This window comes from Lacerta agilis, chromosome 15, assembly GCF_009819535.1.
Source record: "Lacerta agilis isolate rLacAgi1 chromosome 15, rLacAgi1.pri, whole genome shotgun sequence".
Classification (NCBI taxonomy): domain Eukaryota; kingdom Metazoa; phylum Chordata; class Lepidosauria; order Squamata; family Lacertidae; genus Lacerta; species Lacerta agilis.
In genome coordinates, this window is record NC_046326.1 from 43,479,829 (window position 1) to 43,502,059 (window position 22,231).

The following is a 22,231-nucleotide window of genomic DNA, read 5'->3' on the forward strand; positions in this document are numbered from 1 at the left end:
GATTGTGCTGAATGGGGTGTTGTGATGCTCCCACAGCAAAAAACCACCACCTATCTAAACGTTGTCCTGATTTGCTTCCACTTCTCAGAACGCTGAAGGGGAGGTGAGGACTCTGCCCCGAGGACCATGCAGATCTTTCATCCGACCAGAGGGAAGGTGCACATCTCAGAGTTCGCATCCGTCTGCCACCGGTTCTGAGAAATAGGGGGTAATGGAGGACGCCACTCTTGGAGAGAGTGCATGGGGTGGGTTTTCTGCAAAAACAAACAAACCCCCAACCCCTGGGCCAAAGACGAAGGGAGACACACACACATACCATAGCCGGTATGAAACGCAGGCCTCGTTGGCCTGGAGTTAACTACGTGGAGCTATTTCAAGCCACAACTACGGGGTTACTCGGTGGTGTGAAGAGGCTCTCCCTCCCTGGGAGACTGGGTGGGTGGGGGGGTGGGGGTTGCCTCGACAGCTCAAGGAACAGTTAACGACTTCAGCTAATTTTAGTCCCGAAACTCCAGCTCCTGGCAGGGTCCTCGGATCCTGGCTCTCCATGCCAACGCAGGCCGGCGGAAACCCGGACCCATTTCTACAGGAATTTGCGGGGAAGGCGCCTGCGGGCTGCGCGTCAGGGTCCCCCGCTGTAGGAATAATCCGCTTTGTTGTGCATCACCAGCTTGCTATCCACAAAGTAGAAACTGTCTGACTGGGTCTCGTAGGGGTGCAGGATCATCTCCTGAACTGCAAAGAAGGAAGGGAAAAGAAAGAGGCTCACAGCCGACAGCCTGGCTGTGGGATGGATGGACTGCAACGCCCCAAACAAAGATGCCCAGCCTCCAAGATCCTTGGGGGGGGGCTCTTCTCTGGCTCCCGCCACCCTCACAGGCCCACTGGTTGGGGGTGTGGGGAGGGCTGCTCCCAACCTTTGGAACTCCCTGCCAAGAGAAGCCAACTCCCTGCTCTATTCCAACAGGATTTTGGGGACCGACTGGTTGTTGTTGGTTTTGGGGGTTTTTTTTAAGGAAAGGGCTTTTAAATAGGCCTGTGCTGCTTATATTACCCATATTTTAATAGATCAGTTTTTTTATATTGTTTCATTTCTGTTAAGAGTTTGATTAATGGTTCTATATGCTTTTAGCTTTTTGTGTCACTGTTGTTTTAATTTGCAGAAGCCGCCTTGAGCGCCGGTCTGGGGAAAATGTGGGAAAGAAAGAAAGAAAGAAAGAAAGAAAGAAAGAAAGAAAGAAAGATACAGGTGGATAAAATGATTTGCCAATAGTGACCTTGCCCAAAACAGAGCAGGTTGGTGCCATTTTGAATCAAGATGGCGGAAGGAAGCTTTCGAACCCGGGCTGGTCTTTGTGAGTTTTTAGCATTCCCAAGCAATGCCTGCTGGGATGTGGGGTCCAACAACTGCTGGAGGTCGCCCCCCCCAACTCCTGCCCCCCCCCCATTTGGCAGCTGCTTACTGAGGTCTTCGGAGAGCTGGGGGAACTCGTAGATGTGCTCGCAGGTGTTTTTGCTGCTGGGGATGCAGAACCCGAACTCGAAATCGAAACTCTTCAGCAGCTGGTCCCGGAAGTAATGCCTCTCGATCATGCGGAAGTTATTGATGGGCTTGTCGCCCACGGTGAACTCCACCCTGAGAGGGGGGGAAAGAAAGCTGAGATCCCTGCAAAATGTAGCACCGGAAGGCAGACTTCGCAAAACAGCAGAGTCATAAAACTATCAGAACCTTCACTGCGATTCCTGCCTTGAAGGGGGTGGACTAGATGAAACCTTGAGGTCCCTTTCAACAATTATACGATTCTGTGAAAAAGTGGGAGATAATTTCTCGGCTAGGAGTCACTTTTTTTACTCTCAAAGAGAGGGGGGTACATAGCTCAGTGACAGAGCAGCTGTCTTGCTTGTAGAATGCCCCAGGTTCAGTCCCCAATGTTGGGCAGAGCAAGACTCTTGCCTGAAACCCTGGAGAGCGGCTGGCAGCCTGTGTAGGCACCACTGAGCTAGACAGGCCAATGGTCGGACTCAGTCTAAGGCAGCTTCCTGTGACCCTTAAACCAGCTCTGAACTCAGAACCATGAGGACTAGAATCTTTATCTTTAAGAGAAGGGCTTTTGCTCAGTGGCAGAGCACCTGGCACAGCTCATTGGTACAGAGCACCTGCTTGGCATGCAGAAGGTCCCAGGTGGCATCTCCCATTAGGGCTGGGCATATCCCTGGTCTGAAACACCAGGAGAGCTGCTGCCAGCCCGTGTGGAACAGCTTTCCCCCAACCAGGTGCCATCCAGATGTTGCAAACCGTAATTCCCATCAGCCGCAGCCAGCATTTGGCCCCTGAGCTGCCCCTCCCTGGCCTCTCAGGTCTCCGCATCCAAGGGAACGCCTTGCCAGGCCAGCTGCTCACTTACGTGGCTCCAACCTGACGCAGCCGCAGAAACGCCGGTGTGAATTGGTAGCGCACGAAGCGCCCGGCGTTGGGGTCGACGTCCTTCTTGTCACTGTGCTCTCGCTCTGGAAGCAGAAGAGAGAGAAAATGAAAGATACAGGACAGGTGTCCCAATGCAAGAAGAGGCTGCTGGCCCGTCTAGTTCCTTCTCACAGTATCATGAGGAGAAGGAACTTGTCTCTTGAAAGCAAAAGCCAGTTCTATGAAAAGGAGTTCTCTGAGGAGAAAGAGGCGAGAGTCTGGCTGGACCAGGCCAAGGGGGTCCGTCTAGTTCAGCCTCCCGTCTTCACAGCGGCCAACCAAAGGGGAAGAAGCCCACAAGCAGCACGACCTCTGCAGTTGTTCTTCCCCATTGTCTGGGATTCAGAGGGCAGCTGTTTATCAGCTCCATCTGGTACGCAGGATGAGACCCTACCTGCCCGCAGACTGTCTTGCCAGAGTGGTGCATGCTCTGGTTATCTCCCGCTTAGACTACTGCAATGTGCTCTACATGGGGCTACCTTTGAAGGTGACCCGGAAACTGCAACTAATCCAGAATGCAGCAGCTAGACTGGAGACTGGGATTGGCCGCCGGGACCACATAACACTGGTCCTGAGAGATCTACATTGGCTCCCAGTACATTTCCGAGCACAATTCAAAGTGTTGGTGCTGACCTTGAAAGCCCTAAATGGCCTCAAAGGCCCAGTATACCTGAAGCAGCATCTCCACCCGCATCGTTCAGCCCAGACACTGAGATCCAGCTCCGAGGGCCTTCTGTCGGTTCCCTCACTGCGAGAAGCAAAACTACAGGGAACCAGGCAGAGGGCCTTCTCGGTAGTGGCACCCGCCCTGTGGAACGCTCTCCCATCAGAGGTCAAGGAAATAAACAACTATCTGACTTTTAGAAGACATCTGAAGGCAGCCCTTTTTAGGGAAGTTTTTAACATTCAATGAATTATTGTATTTTAATATTTTGTTGGAAGCTGCCCAGAGTGGGCTGGGTAGAAATAATAGAGTATTATTATTATTATTATTATTATTATTATTATTATTATTATCATCATCATCCCTGGGCATGGAGGTTCTGCTATCACAATAGACCTCCATAAGAAGAGCTGGATCAGGCCATAGAGGGCCTGTCCAGCCCAGCTTCCTGTCCTCACAACCAGGTGCCCCAATGGAAAACCCGCAAGCAGGATCTGAGCATGAGAGCATCACTCTCCTCTCCTGTGGTTTCCAGCAACTGGCATTCAGGACCGTGGCACCAGTGCCTCTGACTGTGGAGACAGAGCACAGTCAGCCTGGCTAGTAGCCCTCGATAGCCCGTCTCTTCCATGAATTTGCCCGGTTGGCATCCGTCTGTCTTGGAAGACAATGGAGTGTCCCTTTGGGGGTGAAGTCAAACTGTTGGCAGGTTGTAGCACCTGCTGTGGCTGTAAATGAATTTGTCCAGTTCTCTTTTAAAGTCATCTAGGCTGGTGGCCATCGCTGCCTCCTGTGGCAGGGAGTTCCATGGTTTAACAACAACAAAAAGCACTAAAACAAAATGCTAGAATCTGTTACAAAGGGAGAAAGCATCCAGACCTCTGGGAAGGGGTGTGGCTCAGTGGCAGAGCCCCTGCTTGGCATGCAGAAGGTCCCAAGACTCTCCAGGGAGGGTTGGGAATGACATCCAGCCAGAAACTCTGTAGATCAGACACAGTACAAGGCTCCTGTTTAAAGCAGGACCGTGAGGATTAGAGTCTTGCAACACCTTTGCATGCAGAAGGTCCCAGGTTCAATCTCCAGGGGCATCTCAAGGTAAGTCTGGAGAAAAGCCTGTCTGCCTGAATCCCTGCAGGGCTGCTGCCGGCCAGTGCAGACAATACTGAGGCAGATGGACCCATGGTCAGATTCGGTTGTAAGGCAGCTTCCTGTTTGAAGCAGTCCCTTCCATCAGAATAATGAGGACTAGAAACTTACCTGAAGCCGGTGGCTTGGTGATTTCAAACAGCACCGTGCCCGACTCCATGTCTCGGATTTTGAACCGAGTGAAATCTATCTTGTAGACGTTCTCCTCTGGGGTGCAGAGGTAGTCTGCGGGAGAGAAGGGTCATCGGAGTTAGGAGGGCAGGCAGGCCAAAGGTTTCAGGCCTGCCCCATAGGCAGGTGCAGGGTTCGAAAGCTGCTCTGCTTTCCTTTTCGGGGGGGGGGGGAGGAGAAATTTGGTGCAGGTCAGATTTCATTGATTTGTTTTTTTAAAAAGTGCATGTATAAATTGAGTACGGTAGGAAAAATGTATGCTGCTGATGAATTTCCACAAGGGACTTAAACAAATAATAAAAAATTGCAAATTGATTGATGCTTTGTTTGCAGGGGTTTGGACTCAACACCAGGTAGAACTTTCTGACAGTAAGAGCTGTTTGACGGGGGACCAGACTCCCTTGGAAGGCAGTGGACTCTCCTTCCTTGGAGGTTTTTAAGGTGAGGTTGGGTGGCCACCCGTCATGTTTGCTCTAGCGGAGACTTCTGCATTGCAGGGGGTTGGACTGGATGACCCTTGGGGGTCCCTTCTGACTCTACCATTCTACGATGCTGAAATGTGGTGAGCTGAGTGGGGAAATGAGAAATTGAGAGACATCAGCATTGCCAGATTCGCTCATCTCTCATTCCTCTTGCTGTGCGGTCTATGCAGAGAATATACCTGGGACTGCCCTCAGCCTTCAACATCCACTTCGTTGGACTGGTCATGTTGTGCAGATGCCTGATCATCGTCTTCCAAAGCAACTACTCTATTCCAAACTTAAAAATGGAAAGCGCAATGCTGGTGGTCCACAAAAGAGGTTTAAAGACTCTCTCAAGGCAAATCTTAAAAAAAAAATGTAATATAAACACCGACAACTGGGAAACACTGGCCTGTGAGTGCTCCAGTTGGAGAACAGCCTTTACCAAAGGCGTTATGGGCTTTGATTGAAGACACTCGAACTCAGGACTCAAGGGAGAAACGTGCTAAGAGGAAGGCATGCTTGGCAAACCCTCACCGTGATCAACTCCCGCCCGGAAACCAATGTCCCCACTGTGGAAGGACGTGTGGATCCAGAATTGGCCTCCACAGTCACCTACGGACTCATTGTTAAAACCATGTTTATGGAAGACAATCTTACTCGGCTACGAGGGATAGAAGAAGAAGAAGAAGAAGAAGAAGAAGAAGAAGAAGAAGAAGAAGAAGACGACGACACTGTCTTCCTGCAAAAACTGTATTTTAAGGGACTTATTTCAAACCAAGTTTCTAGACCTTATGACTGGAAGCAGACACTGGAAACATGCAGCCAACACCATCTGCTTGTAACCAGAGGAGGAAGGTGAAAAGAATCCTTTCCTCCTCTCCCTATTCCGCAAGCAGAATAAAGAGCAGAAACGCATAAAAAGCGTTCAAATTTCCCACGCAGGTTGCAGAATCCAGCTCATTTATTTCTAGAACTGCTTTAATGCAGCGTCTAAATTGTTATTATTTTGTCAGAGTCCTGAAGCGGCAACCACCGCCATCAAATTTTAAATTCTTTAACGCAGGATTTATTTATTTATTTATTTGTATCAAAGGAAGCATGGTGCTTTGCCTCTCGCCCTCGTGAGGAGCGGCCAGCGCCTCCTTTGCAAAGTCTCTCCCTTCTGCCTCCTCCCTCTCCCAGAAAAGGAGCGGCCGGCCGGCATTTGTTGCCCCTGCGGCTGCAGCCTTGCCAACCCTAAGAGGCTTTGCCCTCGGACAGAACAAAAAGGGTAAGCTCCTTTGCAGCCGCTAAGCCAAATACACCTAAATAGAGGACACAGATCTGTGCACCCCTCCTCTCCGACAGGGAGGCGCTCTCCCAGGGAACCCCAGGGCAGGGGACTCTGTGCCAACGGTGAGGTGCAGCAGCAAGAAAAGCCCATTCTGTGCTGCATCCACAGAAGTCTAGTGCCAATCAGATCAAGGGAAGTCATGTTGTTGTTGTTGTTCAGTCGTGTCCGACTCTTCGTGACCCCATGGACCAGAGCATGCCAGGCACTCCTGTCTTCCTCTGCCTCCCACAGTTTGGCCAAACTCATGCCAGTCGCTTCGAGAACACTGTCCAACCATCTCATCCTCTGTCGTCCCCTTCTCCTTGTGCCCTCCATCTTTCCCAACATCAGGGTCTTTTCTAGGGAGTCTTCTCTTCTCATGAGGTGGCCAAAGTACTGGAGCCTCAACTTCAGGATCTGTCCTTCCAGTGAGCACTCAGGGCTGATTTCTTTAAGGATGGATAAGTTTGATCTTCTTGCAGTCCATGGGACTCTCAAGAGTCTCCTCCAGCACCAGAATTCAAAAGCATCAATTCTCCAGCTATCAGCCTTCTTGATGGTCCAGCTCTCACTTCCGTACATTACTACTGGGAAAACCATAGCTTTAACTATACGGACCTTTGTCGGCAAGGTGATGTCTCTGCTTTTTAAGATGCTGTCTAGGTTTGTCATTGCTTTCCAACGGTGAGGTGCAGTGGCAAGAAAAGCCCATTCCGTGCTGCATCCACTGAAGTCTAGTGCCAATCAGACCAAGGGAAGTCATGGTCCCACTCTGTTCTGCCCTTGGTCAGACTCAGAGCACACCCGGAGTCCTGTGTCCAGTTCTGGGAACCACAATTTAAGAAGGATGTTGACAAGCTGGAAGGTGGGCAGAGGAGGGCGACCCAAAGAACTGGAAATTTACAGCCTGTGAAGCGTTGAGGGGAAATTTAATCAAGATGTTTTATTAATGGTATTTAACACCTGCCAAAATAGCTAAAATATATGAAACGAAAACAGAGGAGACATTCATACATGTTTGGTGGACCTGTCTTTTATTTTGTCATTCGTTATATTTTATGTTATGTTTATTTTATGTTATGTTTATGTCTAATGGTGGTGGATTCGTTTATTTGAGTTGTGGTGGATTTATGTTGCAAATAAATAAATTTTTTTAAAACAAGATGATCAAGGGCCTAAAAGCCAGGCCTGATGAGGAACAGTTGAAGGAGCCGGGTATGTTTAGCCTGGATAAGAGGAGATATAAGAGTCACCTTCAAATATCTAAAGGGCTGTCACATGGAGGATGCAGCAAGCTTGTTTTCTCCTGCTCCGGAGGGTAGGACTCGAACCCATGGCCTCTTCCAAAACATCAGGAAGAACCTTCTAGCAGTGAGAGGTGTTTGACAGTGGAACAGTCTCCCTTGAGAGGTGGTGGACTCTCCTTCCTTGGGGGTTTTTAAGCAGAGGTTGGGTGGTCCTCTGCCCTGGATGTTGCAGCTGAGATCCCTGCATGGCAGGGGGTTAGACTAGATGACCCTCGGGGGTCCTTCCAACAGTTCTCTGTTTCCATGAGCCTACAATCACAAAAACCAAGTGGGTCCCAAAATAAACACCTGAATATTGTGAGCCTGGGTAGAAAGGGGGATCTTCAGCATTCAATGGAAGCAGTACAATGAAGGTGGAAGGGGAACCTCTTTGGGGTGAGAGTTGCCTAGCTTAGGGGGGCCACCACAGAGAAGACCCTCTTCCCCTCAGCCGCAGTCCCTGAGCATCTGCAGGCGGAGAAATCACCAAGAAGGCGCCGCCTGCCGATCTCAACACTCAATGGGGTCTGTGGGGAAGGAGGCGGCCTTTCCTATATGTGGGGCCTGAGTTGTTTAGGGCATTAAAAACGAACGTGAGTTAGTGGCACAATTTACCATAGAGTTGTAGAGTTGGAAGGGACCACCAAGGGTCATCTAGTCCAACCCCCTGCAATGCAGGAATCTCAGCTAAAGTGTCCAGGACAGAGGGACATCCAATCTCTGCTTTAAAACCTCCGAGGAAGGAGAGTCCACCACCTCTTGTGGGAGTCTGTTCCACTGTCCAACAGCTCTTGCTATCAGAAAGTTCTTCCTGATGTTGAGTCGGAATCGCCTTTCTTGTAACTTGGAGCCACGGGTTCGAGTCCTGCCCTTCAGAGCAGGAGAAAACAAGCTTGCTACATCTTCCATGTGAGATATTTGAAGATGGCCATCATATCTCCTTTCAGTATCCTCTTGTCCAGGCTAAACATACCCGGCTCCTTCAAGCGTTCCTCATCAGGCTTAGTTTCCAGGTGCCTTGTCACCTTAGTCGCCCTCCTCTGAACACCTTCCGGCTTGTCAACATCCTTCTTAAATTGGGGGAGCCAGGATTCCAAGCAGGGTCTGGACAAGGTAGAACAGAGCATTCATTCATTCATTCATTCATTCATTCATTCATTCACATAAAATCCATCCCTGTTGATGGCAGAAACCTCAGAGTGGTTTACAAAATGACAAAACAAGAAAACCAAGAAAGATTTGCAATCCTACTTCAAAGCATACAAAAGGTAAAATACTCAAACAGGTTAGAACTACCTTAACTTCCTAAGCATATGGACAAGTTTGCCTGAAGAAAATTGTTCTTAGCAGCTGCCCAAAAGTGTAAACCAAAAGATGCTGCTTGATATCAAGAGGCGGGGAGTTCCAAGGTGCAAATGCTGCCACGCTGAGTTCTTAGAAGTGCAGAATGGGTGTTACCTGGCAGCACCAATTTCAGAGCGATCAAATGGGCACATGGGGGTAAATCGAACTCATAGGTAAACAAGGCAAGTTCTTTCAAATTGTTTTTGATATGGCATTTTAAACTTGCAACCTCTGCTCTGGGACGTTCCAGCAATAAATAAATAACAGTATTTTGCCTTTTTATGATTACTGATGCTAACAGTGCCTTTCGCCAAGAGGCCGCAGAACTCGCTCACCCCCGCCCACCCCAGCTCCCGCGCCCTAAAAGGATTCTAATTCCGGACGGCTAACGAGGTTAGCCGCCCTCATCTGCAAATGGACCATCTGGGCAGATCCCAGATTGGCCAGATCGGACGCAGTGAATCAGCGGGGTGCGGTCAGCTGCTCGGGGGTGGCTGCACGAGGGTATTTCAAGGAGGCAGCCCATCCGCCCCAGATGATACTCTGCACAATTGCTTAATTGTTTATCTATTTATTGCACATGTATACTGCCCTGTCCCCGCAGGTCTTAGGGCGGATCCTAAAATATAAAATAATATAAAATATAAATTTGTATTATTTACACCCAGCTCATCTGGCTGGGTTTCCTCAGCCACTCTGGGCATCTTCCAGCAGAATATAAAAACATAATAAAGCGTCAATTGTTAAAAATCACAATATAAAATCACATAATACATAATAAAAACAAGAACAACCCATTAATCCCCCCCTTCTACAATACATTTTAAAAAGGGCATCAGATGTCAATCAGCCAAAGGTAACATAACTTGCAGATCTATGGAACCCCTTAAAAGGATATAGGAAAACAGAAGTACTGTTTTTGGGGGACAGGAGGCGAGTGGGTGTGGAGGACTCCCTGGTCCTGAATGGGGTAACTGTGCCCCTAAAGGAGCAGGTTCGCAGCCTGGGAGTCATTCTGGACTCACAGCTAACCATGGAGGCACAGGTTAATTCTGTGTCCAGGGCAGCTGTCTACCAGCTCCATCTGGTACGCAGGCTGAGACCCTCCCTGCCCGCAGACTGTCTCGCCCAGAGTAGTGCATGCTCTGGTTATCTCCCACTTAGACTACTGCAATGCTCTCTGCGTGGGGCTACCTTTGAAGGTGACCCGGAAACTGCAATTAATCCAGAATGTGGCAGCTAGACTGGTGACTGGGAACAGCCGCCGAGACCACATAACACCGGTCCTGAAAGACCTACTTTGGCTCCCAGTACATTTCCGGGCACAATTCAAAGTGTTGGTGCTGACCTTGAAAGCCCTAAACGGCCTCGGTCCAGTATACCTGAAGGAGCGTCTCCACCCCCATCATTCAGCCTGGACACTGAGGTCCAGCACCAAGGGCCTTCTGGTGGTTCCCTCACTGCAAGAAGCCAAGTTACAGGGAACCATGCCACAGTGGAATACTGAATGGTATAGTTTTTGTAAAATATGCAGGGATATATGATATGTAAAATGAACCATGGAAAGAAAAGAAGGGAAGTCATTGATATCTTAAGGGTGTAAAATGGCTGGCTGGCAAGATCTGCTGCCCAAAACCCCGGAGGCGCTGCTGCCAGTCAGTGCAGACAACACTGAACTGCCTTGGGATTAAGCCAGTTTCCTCTGCCCCTGTTTAAACCAGCCTCTAGTTCAGAACCTTATTTTCTTTTTACAGGAAGTTCTGTGAGAGACCCTGGAAGGCTGCTGCTGCCGGTCAGTGTAGACAACACTGGGCTGGATGTGCTAATGGTCTGACTCGGTAGAAGGCTGCTTCCTCTGTTGCTAATTCAAAGCATATCTTTATTTAGAACCATGAGGACTAGCTCCTCTCTTTTAATGGTGCACATAGATCAGCGGCAGAGCGGCTGCTTGGCATGCAGAAGGCCCAGGTTCCATCCCCGCTGGCAGCATCTCCAGGTAGGGCTGAGAAATATTCCCTGGTGAAACCCCTGGGGAGCCGCTGCTGCCTATCAGTGCAGACAATACTGAGATGGGTGAAACCCTTGTACGATTTTGCTTGTTCCTGTAAAACCTCGTGGTGGGGGCACCTGGTTGGCGAATGCTGCCCTGGTCTCCCTTGACCAGTCAGGTGGTTGCCCACACTGCTCCCTCCCTCCCAGCACCATGGCAACGGCCATCTCCCCTCAGCAATGGTTGCCATGGAGATGGCTCCCACCAGCTTGCTGAGCCTCCCTTTCCCACAGCCCCTCTGCTCTGAGGCTCTTGAATCGCAGAAGGGTCCCCAACGGTCATCTAGTCCAACCCTGCCTATGCGAGAATCGCAGCGAGAGGGGGCCATCGGGGGTTTGCACCCATCGCCAGGCCCCCCAAGACAAGTGCCCACGTGGCTGTCAATGAGGAAGATGGGCACCCAGGGTGGATAAAAATCAATGATTTTTAATATATATATATATTAAAAATTGGATTTTTTTATTTAAATAAAAAAAATTAAATCAGATTTTTTTTTTAAAAAAATGGATTTTTTAAATAAAATGCTTTTGGAGGAAAAATCTTTCTAAAGATCATTTTCTATTTAAGTTACATTATAGTCCAAAGGCTATTCATCAGGAAATAAGGATTCGTATTGAGTTTTTCATGTGTGCTAAAACTCAGCTTTAAAAAAACAACAACAATTTAACCACATCAGTTAACAAACATGGATACATATGCTATAATATTATTGTTTAAGTTAAATAAATTGTTTAAATTGTTATTAAGGAAATGATTGTTTTTTTCCTTCCAATAAAGTACAGCAGAAAAGTTGTCCAAATATAAACAGTTAACATATTTAAACCTCACAATAATTTCATAATTATCTATCTATGTATTTCTAATAGTATAACCAAATCAGTAATTTTTGATATAACTGTAAAAACTACCCTGAAAATTTATTATTCCAAAAATGAAACCTTCCTCTGGTTGTAAATATTAAGATTATACCAGCAAGAATTAGTCTTTCTGTAAAAGAAAAAATGATTTAAATCAGGTCTTACTGACTAGTGATTTAAATTGTGATTTAAATCGATTTATTTAAATCAAATGCACCCTGTGGGCAACCCAAGAAAATAACAAGTCAGAAGGAGAAAGGAAGTCAATTCTGCTTGCATTTAAAAACAACCCTACCTGATTTGCCTTTTCTGAGAGGCAGCGGTTGTGGAGTGGTTGCAGCATCAGACTCTGAACTGGGAGAGATCAGGGTTCGAATTCACCCACCCACCCCCTGCCTTGGCCCACGAAGCTCACTGCATGTGAACCTGGGCCGGTCGCTGCCTCTCAGCCTCCCCTACCTCACAGGGATGTTGTGGGGATTGAATGAGGACTAGGGCCTGGGAGAGACCAGGGTGCGAATCCCCCCCTTGGCCCATGAAGCACAGGCCAGGTGAGACCTTGGGGGTCGGAAACTGCCTCTCTCAGCCTAGCCTGCCTCACAGGGTTGCTGTGGGGGTTAAGTGAGGAGGGGGAACCATGGACGACACCCCTTGAGCTCCTTGGCAGAAGAGGTGGGAGAGGGGTGCAAATAGATACACAACAAATAAATAAATAATGCAAGCGCCGAGAGAAGGAAGAGCCATCCTCCAAAATCCAATGCAATTCTCCAGACAAGGGAACTTGTACAAAAATACATATTCTAAACAGTACATCAAAAAGGAATATATAAGTGAAAAGGACAGATAAAAATGCAGTCTATTCATATTATTATTATTATTATTATTATTATTATTATTATTATTATTATTACTATCCTGCCCATCTGGCTGGGTTTCCCCAGCCACTCTGGGCGGCTTCCAACAAAATATTAAAATACAATAGTCCTTCAGATATTAAAAGCTTCCCTTAACAGTCTATCAGGGAATACTGCTTTGCAAATACACACAAAAAACAACAACAACACACAATATCTCGTAAAATTGTGTAGAAAAATTCAAGAAATTCACACAAAATGTTGCCGGTTTTTCTTGCGGGTTTCTTTTAAGGGAAAACATTCAGAACCGGATGTGGAAATGCAGGGAGGCGAATTTAAGATTTGAAAAATGGGGGGAGTGGCAGATTTGCCGACGCTTAGCGGCTGCTGAACAGGGGCACACTGGGAAAACGCCACGTGCGAATGCCGCCGGTATGTTCTTTCTTCACAAGCTGAGAGAGGCTGGCGAGCAGCTCTGCGCAACGTGCAGGAAGAGACGTCGGCTCTCTCGTTACGCAAATGCAACGAGCCCCGAATGCGAAACACAAAAGAGTCAGAAAGGTCACAGGAAAACCACCACTCTTTGAAATGAGTTGCATCTAAGTTAGATAAGTTAGTGAGATCAGTTACGAGTCGACTGCAGTGAGGTTTTCTACAAGCAAAGCATAGTCTCACAGGCGTCGGGGGTTGGAAGGGAACCCCAGGGTCACCTAGCAGTCCAACCCCCTGCAATGCAGGAATTTCATGAAATAAAAAAGTTAAATCAAAGTTGAATGTTAGATCTAAGTTAGATTAGGCACTGGGAGTGGGAATGGATCACGTTTGCTTATTTGTTCCATGTCTGGAACAGAAAGGAGCGCTCCACCCCCATCGTTCAGCCCGGACACCGGGGTCCAGCTCCGAGGGCCTTCTGGCGGTTCCCTCCCTGCGAGAAGTGAGGTTACAGGGAACCAGGCAGAGGGCCTTCTCGGTGGTGGCGCCCGCCCTGTGGAACTCCCTCCCACCAGATGTCAAAGAGAAAAAAAACTACCTGACTTTTAGAAGACACTTGAAGGCAGCCCTGTTTAGGGAAGCTTTTAATGTTTGATGTTTTATTATGCTTTTTAATATTCTGTTGGGAGCTGCCCAGAGCAGCTGGGGAAACCCAGCCAAATAGGCGGGGTATTAATAATAATAATAATAATAATAATAATAATAATAATAATAATATTTAGAATTGTAGAGTTGGACGAATTGGTAGAGTTGGGTCATCTAGGCCCACCGGCTGCAATGCAGGAATCAATGGGTCAACGCAACTGTTGTAACTTTCAGTCTGCAAGAAATATGCAACCGATGAACACACCCAGCGTCCTTTTGCACTGAAAGGAACAGGGAAAAAACGTCACTCACGACATCATTCTGCAAAGTAAGTTGCATCGGTCAATTGCAGAAGTTAAGCAATTTCGCCACGGCGGATGGCAAATCATGCCGGGTATTTTTGGAGGGAGGCAAACTGTGGCGTGATGGAAACAGCGCTGCGGGGTGCCGAGATGTCTTCTTCCACCACCCCCCCAGGAGGAAAGCGGGCCAACCCCCCTCCCCCCAAAGCCCTGTTGCCTAACAAGCTTTGCTAAGGGTAACTGATAAGCTCAGGGGCTATTTTTAAAAGCCCACAGTGTCGCCGTAAGCCAGGTGTAAGGCGAGGAAACCCACGCCCAGAGAATCAGCGATTAGGGTGTTAAGAGGGCGAAGGAGAGGAAGTTGAAGGAAGGCAGGCCGGAAAGCGAGGGGAAGCCGCAGGCCAGAGAGGAGCCTGACCTGATGCAATGGGCACACAAGTTGCAAACACAGGAGGTCATGCAGAGCACATCTCAAGCCCAACACCCCAAAGCGTCTCTGCTTGCAGTTTAAAAAAAAAATTAAAATGTGTTTCTGGTATTGAGAGCTCCAAAAGAGGCGTTTTTAAAAGATGCAATTATTTTACTGATGTTCATGTTATTATTTTTGCTAGGACATTCATATCCCAGGCTTATTTACTTCGTAACATTTATACACCACGTGTTTGCAAAAAGGAGAAAAAAGGATAATGCCATGAAATTAGCAGTGCGGGGGGGGGGGGACGACAAGAATAAGTTGAGGCATTCCAAGAGTTAAAATAACAGTAGACTAAAAGCAGGTTTCTGGCAAGGGGCTTGAGGAGGGACAGACAGGGCACACACCCCTTTCCCTGCTTTGTCTTCACAACAACCCTGTGAGGCGGGTTGGGGGCCACCCATAGCCTCTCTCAGCCTAAGGTCACACCCAGAGAGCTTCAAGGTCCCATCTCCCGTGTCCTTAGTCTTCTAACCAAGAAATAAGGGGGTTCCTTCCAAGGGACTCTGTGCAGGCCACCCGCTCTACGCAGCAGCCAACTCCCTCTCCATCTCAGTTTTCCCCATCTGCAAAATGGGAGCTATAGTATTATTATTATAATTAATTCATTACATTTGTATAATGACCTACATTTTCATAGGATCATAGGGCAGTTCACAACATAAAAATACAAAATGAGGACACAAAATACATAACAAAACAAAAACTAGATTGATTGATTGATTGATTGATTGACAGATATTGATAGATTTTGATATAATAATATCTTAAATGGGGGTTAGGAGAGAAGCACTTTGCATATTTTAAAAAAAGCATAAATCAATCCACTTTGGGCACAGATATCCGCGCTATTTTTGTACCGGGGTCTCTCTCGGTCAACACCAGCCGCCGACTTGGAGCAGCGAGGGTTGTTTTGTAAGTTACTAGTCCCAAAGAATCCCACCTTAGTGACGCAGGAGCCCCGGTGAATCCCCACATAAACACACAGGAGCCCATCTGCGTAGCAAGGAGATAATTCCCTCTCTCGGAGGGATTTGGCTCTGAGATAAGTTCATTAGCAGTTACCACAGCACAGCTATAAATAGGAAGGTGATCTGCAAAAGGAAAAACGGATGGGCGGAGGGAGGAGGAGGAGGAGAGGCCTCTGAGCTCCCTTTGATGTGCATCCCAGGTCGGAGGAAGGAATCCCCTCACCTGTACCAAGCATCAGCTCAGCCACCAAATGGCTCTCAATTCCACTCCCGCAACCTGATGTGTAAACATGATTTTAAAATCCTACAGTTGGAAGGACCCCAAGGGCCACCTAGTCCAACCCCCTACAATTCAGGAATCCCAACTGAAGAATCCCTGACAGATAGCCCTCCGAGCTCTCTCTAATAACCTCCAAGGAAGGAGGGTCTTGCAGAGGGAATCCATTACAATAAATTGAAGAAACGTAGAGTCAGAAGGGATACCCAAAAGTCATCTAGTCCAACCCCCTGCAATGCAGGAATCTCAGCTAAAGCATCCAAGACAGATGGCCACCCAACCGCTGCTTAAAAACCTCCAAGGAAGGAGGGTCTTTCAGAGGGAATCCATTCATTCCCCTTTGACCAATTCTTCCTGTCAGAAAGTTCTTCTGATGTTGTGTTGCCTTTCTTGCAATTTGAAGCCATTGTTGAGTCCTGCCCTCTGGAGCTGCAGAAAACAACCTCGAGACATTTGAAGATGGCTATCATATCTCCTCTCAGTCTCCTCTTGCCCAGCTTGGTTTCCTGATCATTTTGGTCACCCTCATCTGCACGCCTTCCAGCTTGTCAATGTCCTCCTTAAACTGGGGTGCCCAGAACTGGACAAAGGACTCCCAAGTATTTTAATGTTGCATTTTAACATTATCACAAATCCATCCTGGCACCAAGTTACAGCAAAGGTTTGGATCAAAGAATTACATAAATAGCATGCATGCATTTGCAATAACTCCATCTCTTAGCGTGGCGACATTTGGAACTCCCTGCCTATTGACATCATGCCAGCACCCTCCCTGTACTGCTTGCAGTGCCTACTGAAAACATTTTTTTATTTAGACAAGCCCATCCAGACGTTCAGAAAGCTGCTGCGAGTTTCCACCTAACATTTCAACGGCTTCAATCGGTTCTGCTTGTTGCTACTTCGTCTCCTAGATAATTGTCTCTTTTTCCTAATCGGCCTGGAGGGGTGGCGTTCTTTTTAAGCAATCTGGTGGCGGGTGAATTTCTAGGAAGCAAATAAATGAAAACAATGAGAGGCAAGATGCCCGAGAGAAATCGAAAAGTGCCATGCAAAAGCAGCTGTCGCGGAAGATGCCCCAAACAGTCTATTTATTCCTCGCTCTGCAGAGAGCATCACCATCGACTGAGGAGGCGAGAGGCACCCAGAGGTAATCCCCGGCTAATCAGCCGCCCTGAGAGCAAGCTGCAAATCTGGGCAATAGGGAAGGGGGCGCAGAGGGTTCGTGATGAGCTTAATCCCTTAGGAGGACACCTTTCCAGAGCCAGCTGCTCAGGAAGGGGACAGGGTGAACTGGGCAGAGTAGCAGGACATCCTGCAGGAGGGGGGGGGAGGCCCAACCCCTTTGAAAAAGGATCAGACCCATTCACATGGGAGAAGGAGGAGGAAGAGGAGAGGGCTGTGGGGGAGGTACTAGCCAGGATGGCTCTGCCGGTTGGAGGCAGCAATGCTTCTGAATGCCAGTTGCTGGGATCCTGCTTGAGAGTTTCTCACCAGGAGATTGGGGTGGCCATCTGAGGACAGGATGCCGGACCAGAGGAGCCACTGGCCTGATCCTGTAGTCACGCATGATCGGAAGTTCTGTCTCTGCAGTTGGAAGCAGCAAGCTAACTGGGAGGAACCCCCTGAGGGTTGTCTGGTCCAGCCCCCTGCAGTGTGGGAATCTCTCGTGTTTGAATCCTGCCTGTGGGTTTGCCCTTGGGGCATCTGGGTGGCCACTGGGAGAGCAGGAGGCTGGACTCGGGGGGGGGGGGCGCTTTGGCCTGGCCCAGGAGGCTCTTCTGGTGTTCCGAGGACTAAGAGGATCCCGGTCCGGTTTGCAGTAGGAAAGGGACTCAGCCCTGCTGAGTCAGACGAAAGGCCCAGAGAGGCCAGCACGCAGTTTTCCACAGCAGCTACCCGGATGTCCCCAACAGGACATGATCCACGTGTGCCCCATAGCCCTCACCATTAATACACTCTCGTTGCATCAATGTCATGCTACAGAATTCAACTCCGCACACACAAAAACACGCCATCAGCCTGGATGGATCCTAAAAGATCCTCTAACGCATTATATGCCCAACTGATCCCTCTGCCCGGCAGGAGATGGCCTCTCATAGAACCTTTCCTACAGAACGGGGCCTTCAGCATGGCGGCGCCCATCCTTTGAAACGCCTTACTTTTCTGTCTCAGGCAGATGCCATCTCTGCTGCCTTTCCAGGGTCTATCAAAAAACCTTTCCTTTCGAAGAAGTCTCTTGAGCAGAGATCCTTATCTCATCTTCCCTGGGTGCAAATTTGTTTGATGCATATGGGTGGGGTTTTTTAATCGTTGACATTCTCATTCATTGCTTTGGGATGATTCGCGGGGAGGAGGCCATGAATTAAACGGAATCGAATAAATAGAGCGGGCCAAAGTTCCTGGGAGCTCCTAGCACACGGTCACCCAGCCCAAGCGGGAAGCCTTCAGAATCAGTAAATTGGCAAAGATGCATCAAGAGTTTTAATCTTCATGCCCTGCCCCAACTCCAATCCTCCAATGCGTGGGGAGCAAGAGGGCTTCAGTTGCAGAGAACACCTGCTTAGCGTGCAGAAGGTCGCAGGTTCCATCCCTGGCAGCATCTCCAGGTGGGGCTGGAACAGACTCCCCACATAAAACCTTAGAGAGCTGCTGCCAGTCAGTGCTGGCACTCTTGAACTGGATGGCTCGACGGTGCGACTCGGTACAATGCAGTTTCTTGTGTTCCTAAATATGGAACATGAAGATGATGCAGCGTGAGCCCTTTTATACACAGGGATAATTCAGAGAGAATTCAGAACCATGAGGACTAGAATCTTGTGTGGCTTTTTTTTAGGGGCTGCAGCTTGGTGGTAGATTGCCTCCGTTGCACGCAGAAAGTCCCGGGTTCATTCCCCGATAGCATCTCCACATAATCCTGAGGGGAAGCCTCCCTGCCTGGGAGAGCTGCTGCTGCTGCTGCCAGTCAGTGCAGACAATACTGAGCTAGATGGACCACTGGTCTGCTTTCTACACCCTGTGGTTTGGCAGGGGAATGACCTGTCCAACACATCAACAGGAGGCACAAATGTGGGTTAGATGGGTTAACCGTCTGACCTGAGACAAATTCACTTCCTACATTCCCACATCTTATATACCCCTAATTAACTGAGATTCAAAAACGAACCACAAAACCGTCTGGCTCACCAGGAGCAAAGGAAATCTCAGGCCACGTGCACACAGACATTTCCTTAAACGCAAACTTGGAGAGCAAAATATACAGGAGGATCGCACTGCAGTCCTCAGCAATATGCAGGCAGCTACAGGAGTCAAACCAAGACCATGAACTGCTGCAGAAAGTAGAAAGAGAGAAAGCAGCTGCTAAGGCCCTTTCCCTAGACCTAAGAAGCAAGATCCCAGTCTTCATGGGGCTGGATTAAGAGCTGGATTAAATAGGAAAATAGAAAACTCCCCTATATTAAATCAGACAACTGGACCATCTCGGCCCTGCCCTCAGACCAGGGCATTCCAAACTTTTCAAGTAGGTGACACACATTTTAGACATGCATCATCATTTCACAACAAAGTAATTCAGTTTTACTAGCAAACCAGAGGTTAAACTACCCATTTTCCAGCCCTGAGAGGAGTATCAGGAGCGTTCGCACAACACACTAGCATGTTGCGACACACAGCTTGGAAAGCTCTGGTCTACACTGAGCGGCAGGCAGCAATGGCTCTCCAGGGTTTCAGGCAGAAGGGACATTTCCAGCCCCACCTGGAGATGCCACCCAGGACCAAAACATTAGAGCCCTGCTCCCATACCGGAGCCATTCTCCTCCCCGCCAGAGCCTTGTCCGAGGACGGAAAGCCACAAAGCTGCAACCACGCAGGTCAAAAGCACACCTGCCCTGGACAAGCTCCCAAAGGACACATGAGACCTTCACAGAGCACATTTGCTTTTGCACACTCCAGGAAGTGACAGAGTTTGGAGACGTGCAAACCTCCCGTTTCTTGACAGCATTTGTCCCTTTAGCCCAAAAGGTTCTCAAAAGTGGCTCCCAAAAAGACTCACCATCAAAAAAGACATGGCACAAAAGGAAAAGTGGAGGAGGAGGGAGGAGGTGGAAATCAAGCACAACTACTTCAAGTTACCAGTCCCTAAACATTAAAAGCCTTATCATCTCCTCCAACTATTCACACGCTAACTTTGTAAACTCAGTGCAGGGATACCTTTCCGCTTCTCTCCAACACAAGGGAGGCATCCTAGCAAGTCTATCCTTGGGGGAAGAGATTCCAAAGATGGGCGGAAGCCAGACACAGGCAGCATCCAGGTGCCAGGAGCCTCTGAGCATCAGGGGCCCACCAGAACTCCAGCCAGCCATAGCAGGCTGTAAGCCCCCTGGAAGAACACAGGTGCAAACTGAGAGGCGACGGTAACACTCATGTCATTGCCTGCTTCTGACATGCACTCAGTGTCTGGTTACGCAACCAGCCAAAGACTGCTTGGGTCTTGGGTCCCCTAGGCCCTAGGGGGAAGCTAGCCCCATGGAGCTACTTCTGAGTAAACAACCACAGGAGGGGCTCTGGGGCAATACTTTATTTCATTGTGGTTTGCCAAAAAGATAAAACAACAAAAATTATCCACAAGGAGGATTAATAACTTTCAAAAAGTCAAAATAACGACACTCTTGGGATGTTAATAACCCAATGGGAATAAAATAATAATAGACGAAAAGCAGCGTTTACTCTACTTTATTTGCTTCCTTTCCTCCATTCAACTTTCTCCCTCCCGCGGAAAAGACGACCATGTAGGAAAAGCGCGGGTGGGGACAGAAGACACCCCCCCCTCACGCGACTTTGCCTGGGAGGACCAATGAGGTGCAGCAGGGACACCCCCTAGAGGGATCGAGGGGAAGTGGGTGGGGTGTGGAAGATCGGGGGGCTGAATATTCAGGGACCCACTCCCCACCCCACCCCCACTACCTTTGCGGGCAAGGGGCCTGGCGTTCTTGTGTCCGGAGGGGTTGCGCTTTGGCGCTGCGCCCAGGGCGCACGGCGCTTGGAGAGGTGCAGGGGGGTCCGGGCCTGCGGGGCCGCCTTACCGGAGGTGATCTTGGGGAGCCCCAGCACGTCCTCGGGGCTGATGGCGGCTTTGCGCAGCAGTTCCTCCTCGGTGCAAGCGGCGGCGGCGGCGGCGGCTCCTCCGCCAGCGCCGGCCCCAGGCGCGCCTCCTCCTCCGGCGCCGCTGCCCTTCTTCACCTTCATGGCGCCGCCGCTGCTGCTGCTGCTGCTCCTCTGTGCGGCCGCGGAGCGAGTGGCGGCGGCGGCGGCGGCGGCGCGCGCGGAGGCTGCTGCAGCGGCGGCGGCGGTGGCGGCGACAGCGACCACGGTCGCCTCGCTCATCCCCGCCCGGCCGCGCGCCCTAAGCGCCTTTGCGGCCGCTGGGCCGCCCCTTCGGGCCCGGCTCCGCCCCAGCGGAGGGAGGAGGGAACGCAAGGGCGCCTCGGAGCGCGTGCAGAGCGCCGGCGAGCGAGGGGTAGAAGAAGTGCTCGCAACCTGGCCGGGCAGTTGTGAAAGGAACGTGGCAGGAAGGGAGGACTAGGAGCAGCCCTGCCCTCCTTGGAACAGGTGGGTAAGGGGTAAATATTAAAAAAATATTTTTTTTTTTTTTTTTTTTTTTTTTTGCAAATTGGTTAAGATATATGGACATATTGCAGCAGGAAGGGGACTCTTTTAAGCTAAAAAGCTACGATCAAGTGAAAAGTCAGGTCCCCGACTGGCTGCATTATCATCAGGTATATGAAACATTCAAAATGGACAAAAAAGTTGGTTTTCAAGTAGAAAAATCAAAACTGGAAACAGAACTGATAGAATCGAACTTTAAAAACCTTTCCAAAATGTATAATCTTTTGCTAGAGTGGCATACGAAAGATGAATTGGTTAAATCGTCAATGATAAATTGGGCGAAAGATATAGGACACAATATTATGATGGATGACTGGGAGGGATTGTGGCAAAAAGGTATTAAATTTACTGCTTGTCATAGTTTAAGAGAAAACATAATGAAAATGGTTTATAGATGGTATTTGACACCAGTTAAGATAGCCAGGATGAATACCAAAATGTCAGATGTATGTTGGAAATGTGAACATGCGAAAGGCACCTTTTTTCATATGTGGTGGTTGTGCCCAGCGGTAAATGCCTTCTGGGATAAGATTTATAACGAACTCAAGAAGGTAATGAAGGTTACCTTTTGTAAGAAACCAGAGGCACTTCTCCTGAGCATAACCAATGAAGAGATACCCAGTCAGGATAGAGTGTTCTTTATGTATGCCACAACAGCAGCTAGAATCTTATTGGCAAGAACATGGAAAGGCGAAGAGATACCAACGGTGGAAGAATGGCAGATGAAGATGATGGAATATATGGAACTCGCAGAGCTGACCGCCAGAATCCGGGACCAGAGGGAGGAGAAGGTGTCAAGGGATTGGAAGAAATTTAAGGATTATTTAGTCAAAACAGTAAAATTGAATATCTGAGCAGA

The 22,231-nt window shown here is 48.8% G+C and overlaps 1 protein-coding gene across 1 annotated transcript; it reads right to left on the reverse strand.

Moving 5' to 3' along the window:
• Positions 1 to 439: 439 nt before the first annotated feature.
• Positions 440 to 20,941, reverse strand: UNC119 (unc-119 lipid binding chaperone). The gene is made up of 5 exons (XM_033172424.1): positions 20,790 to 20,941; positions 4,386 to 4,499; positions 2,406 to 2,508; positions 1,464 to 1,636; positions 440 to 735 (listed from the first exon to the last, which is right to left on the reverse strand). Exons 2-5 carry the CDS (start codon positions 4,432 to 4,434, stop codon positions 623 to 625), a joined length of 438 nt encoding a protein of 145 aa, XP_033028315.1. The 5' UTR covers positions 4,435 to 4,499; positions 20,790 to 20,941; the 3' UTR covers positions 440 to 622.
• Positions 20,942 to 22,231: the final 1,290 nt, after the last annotated feature.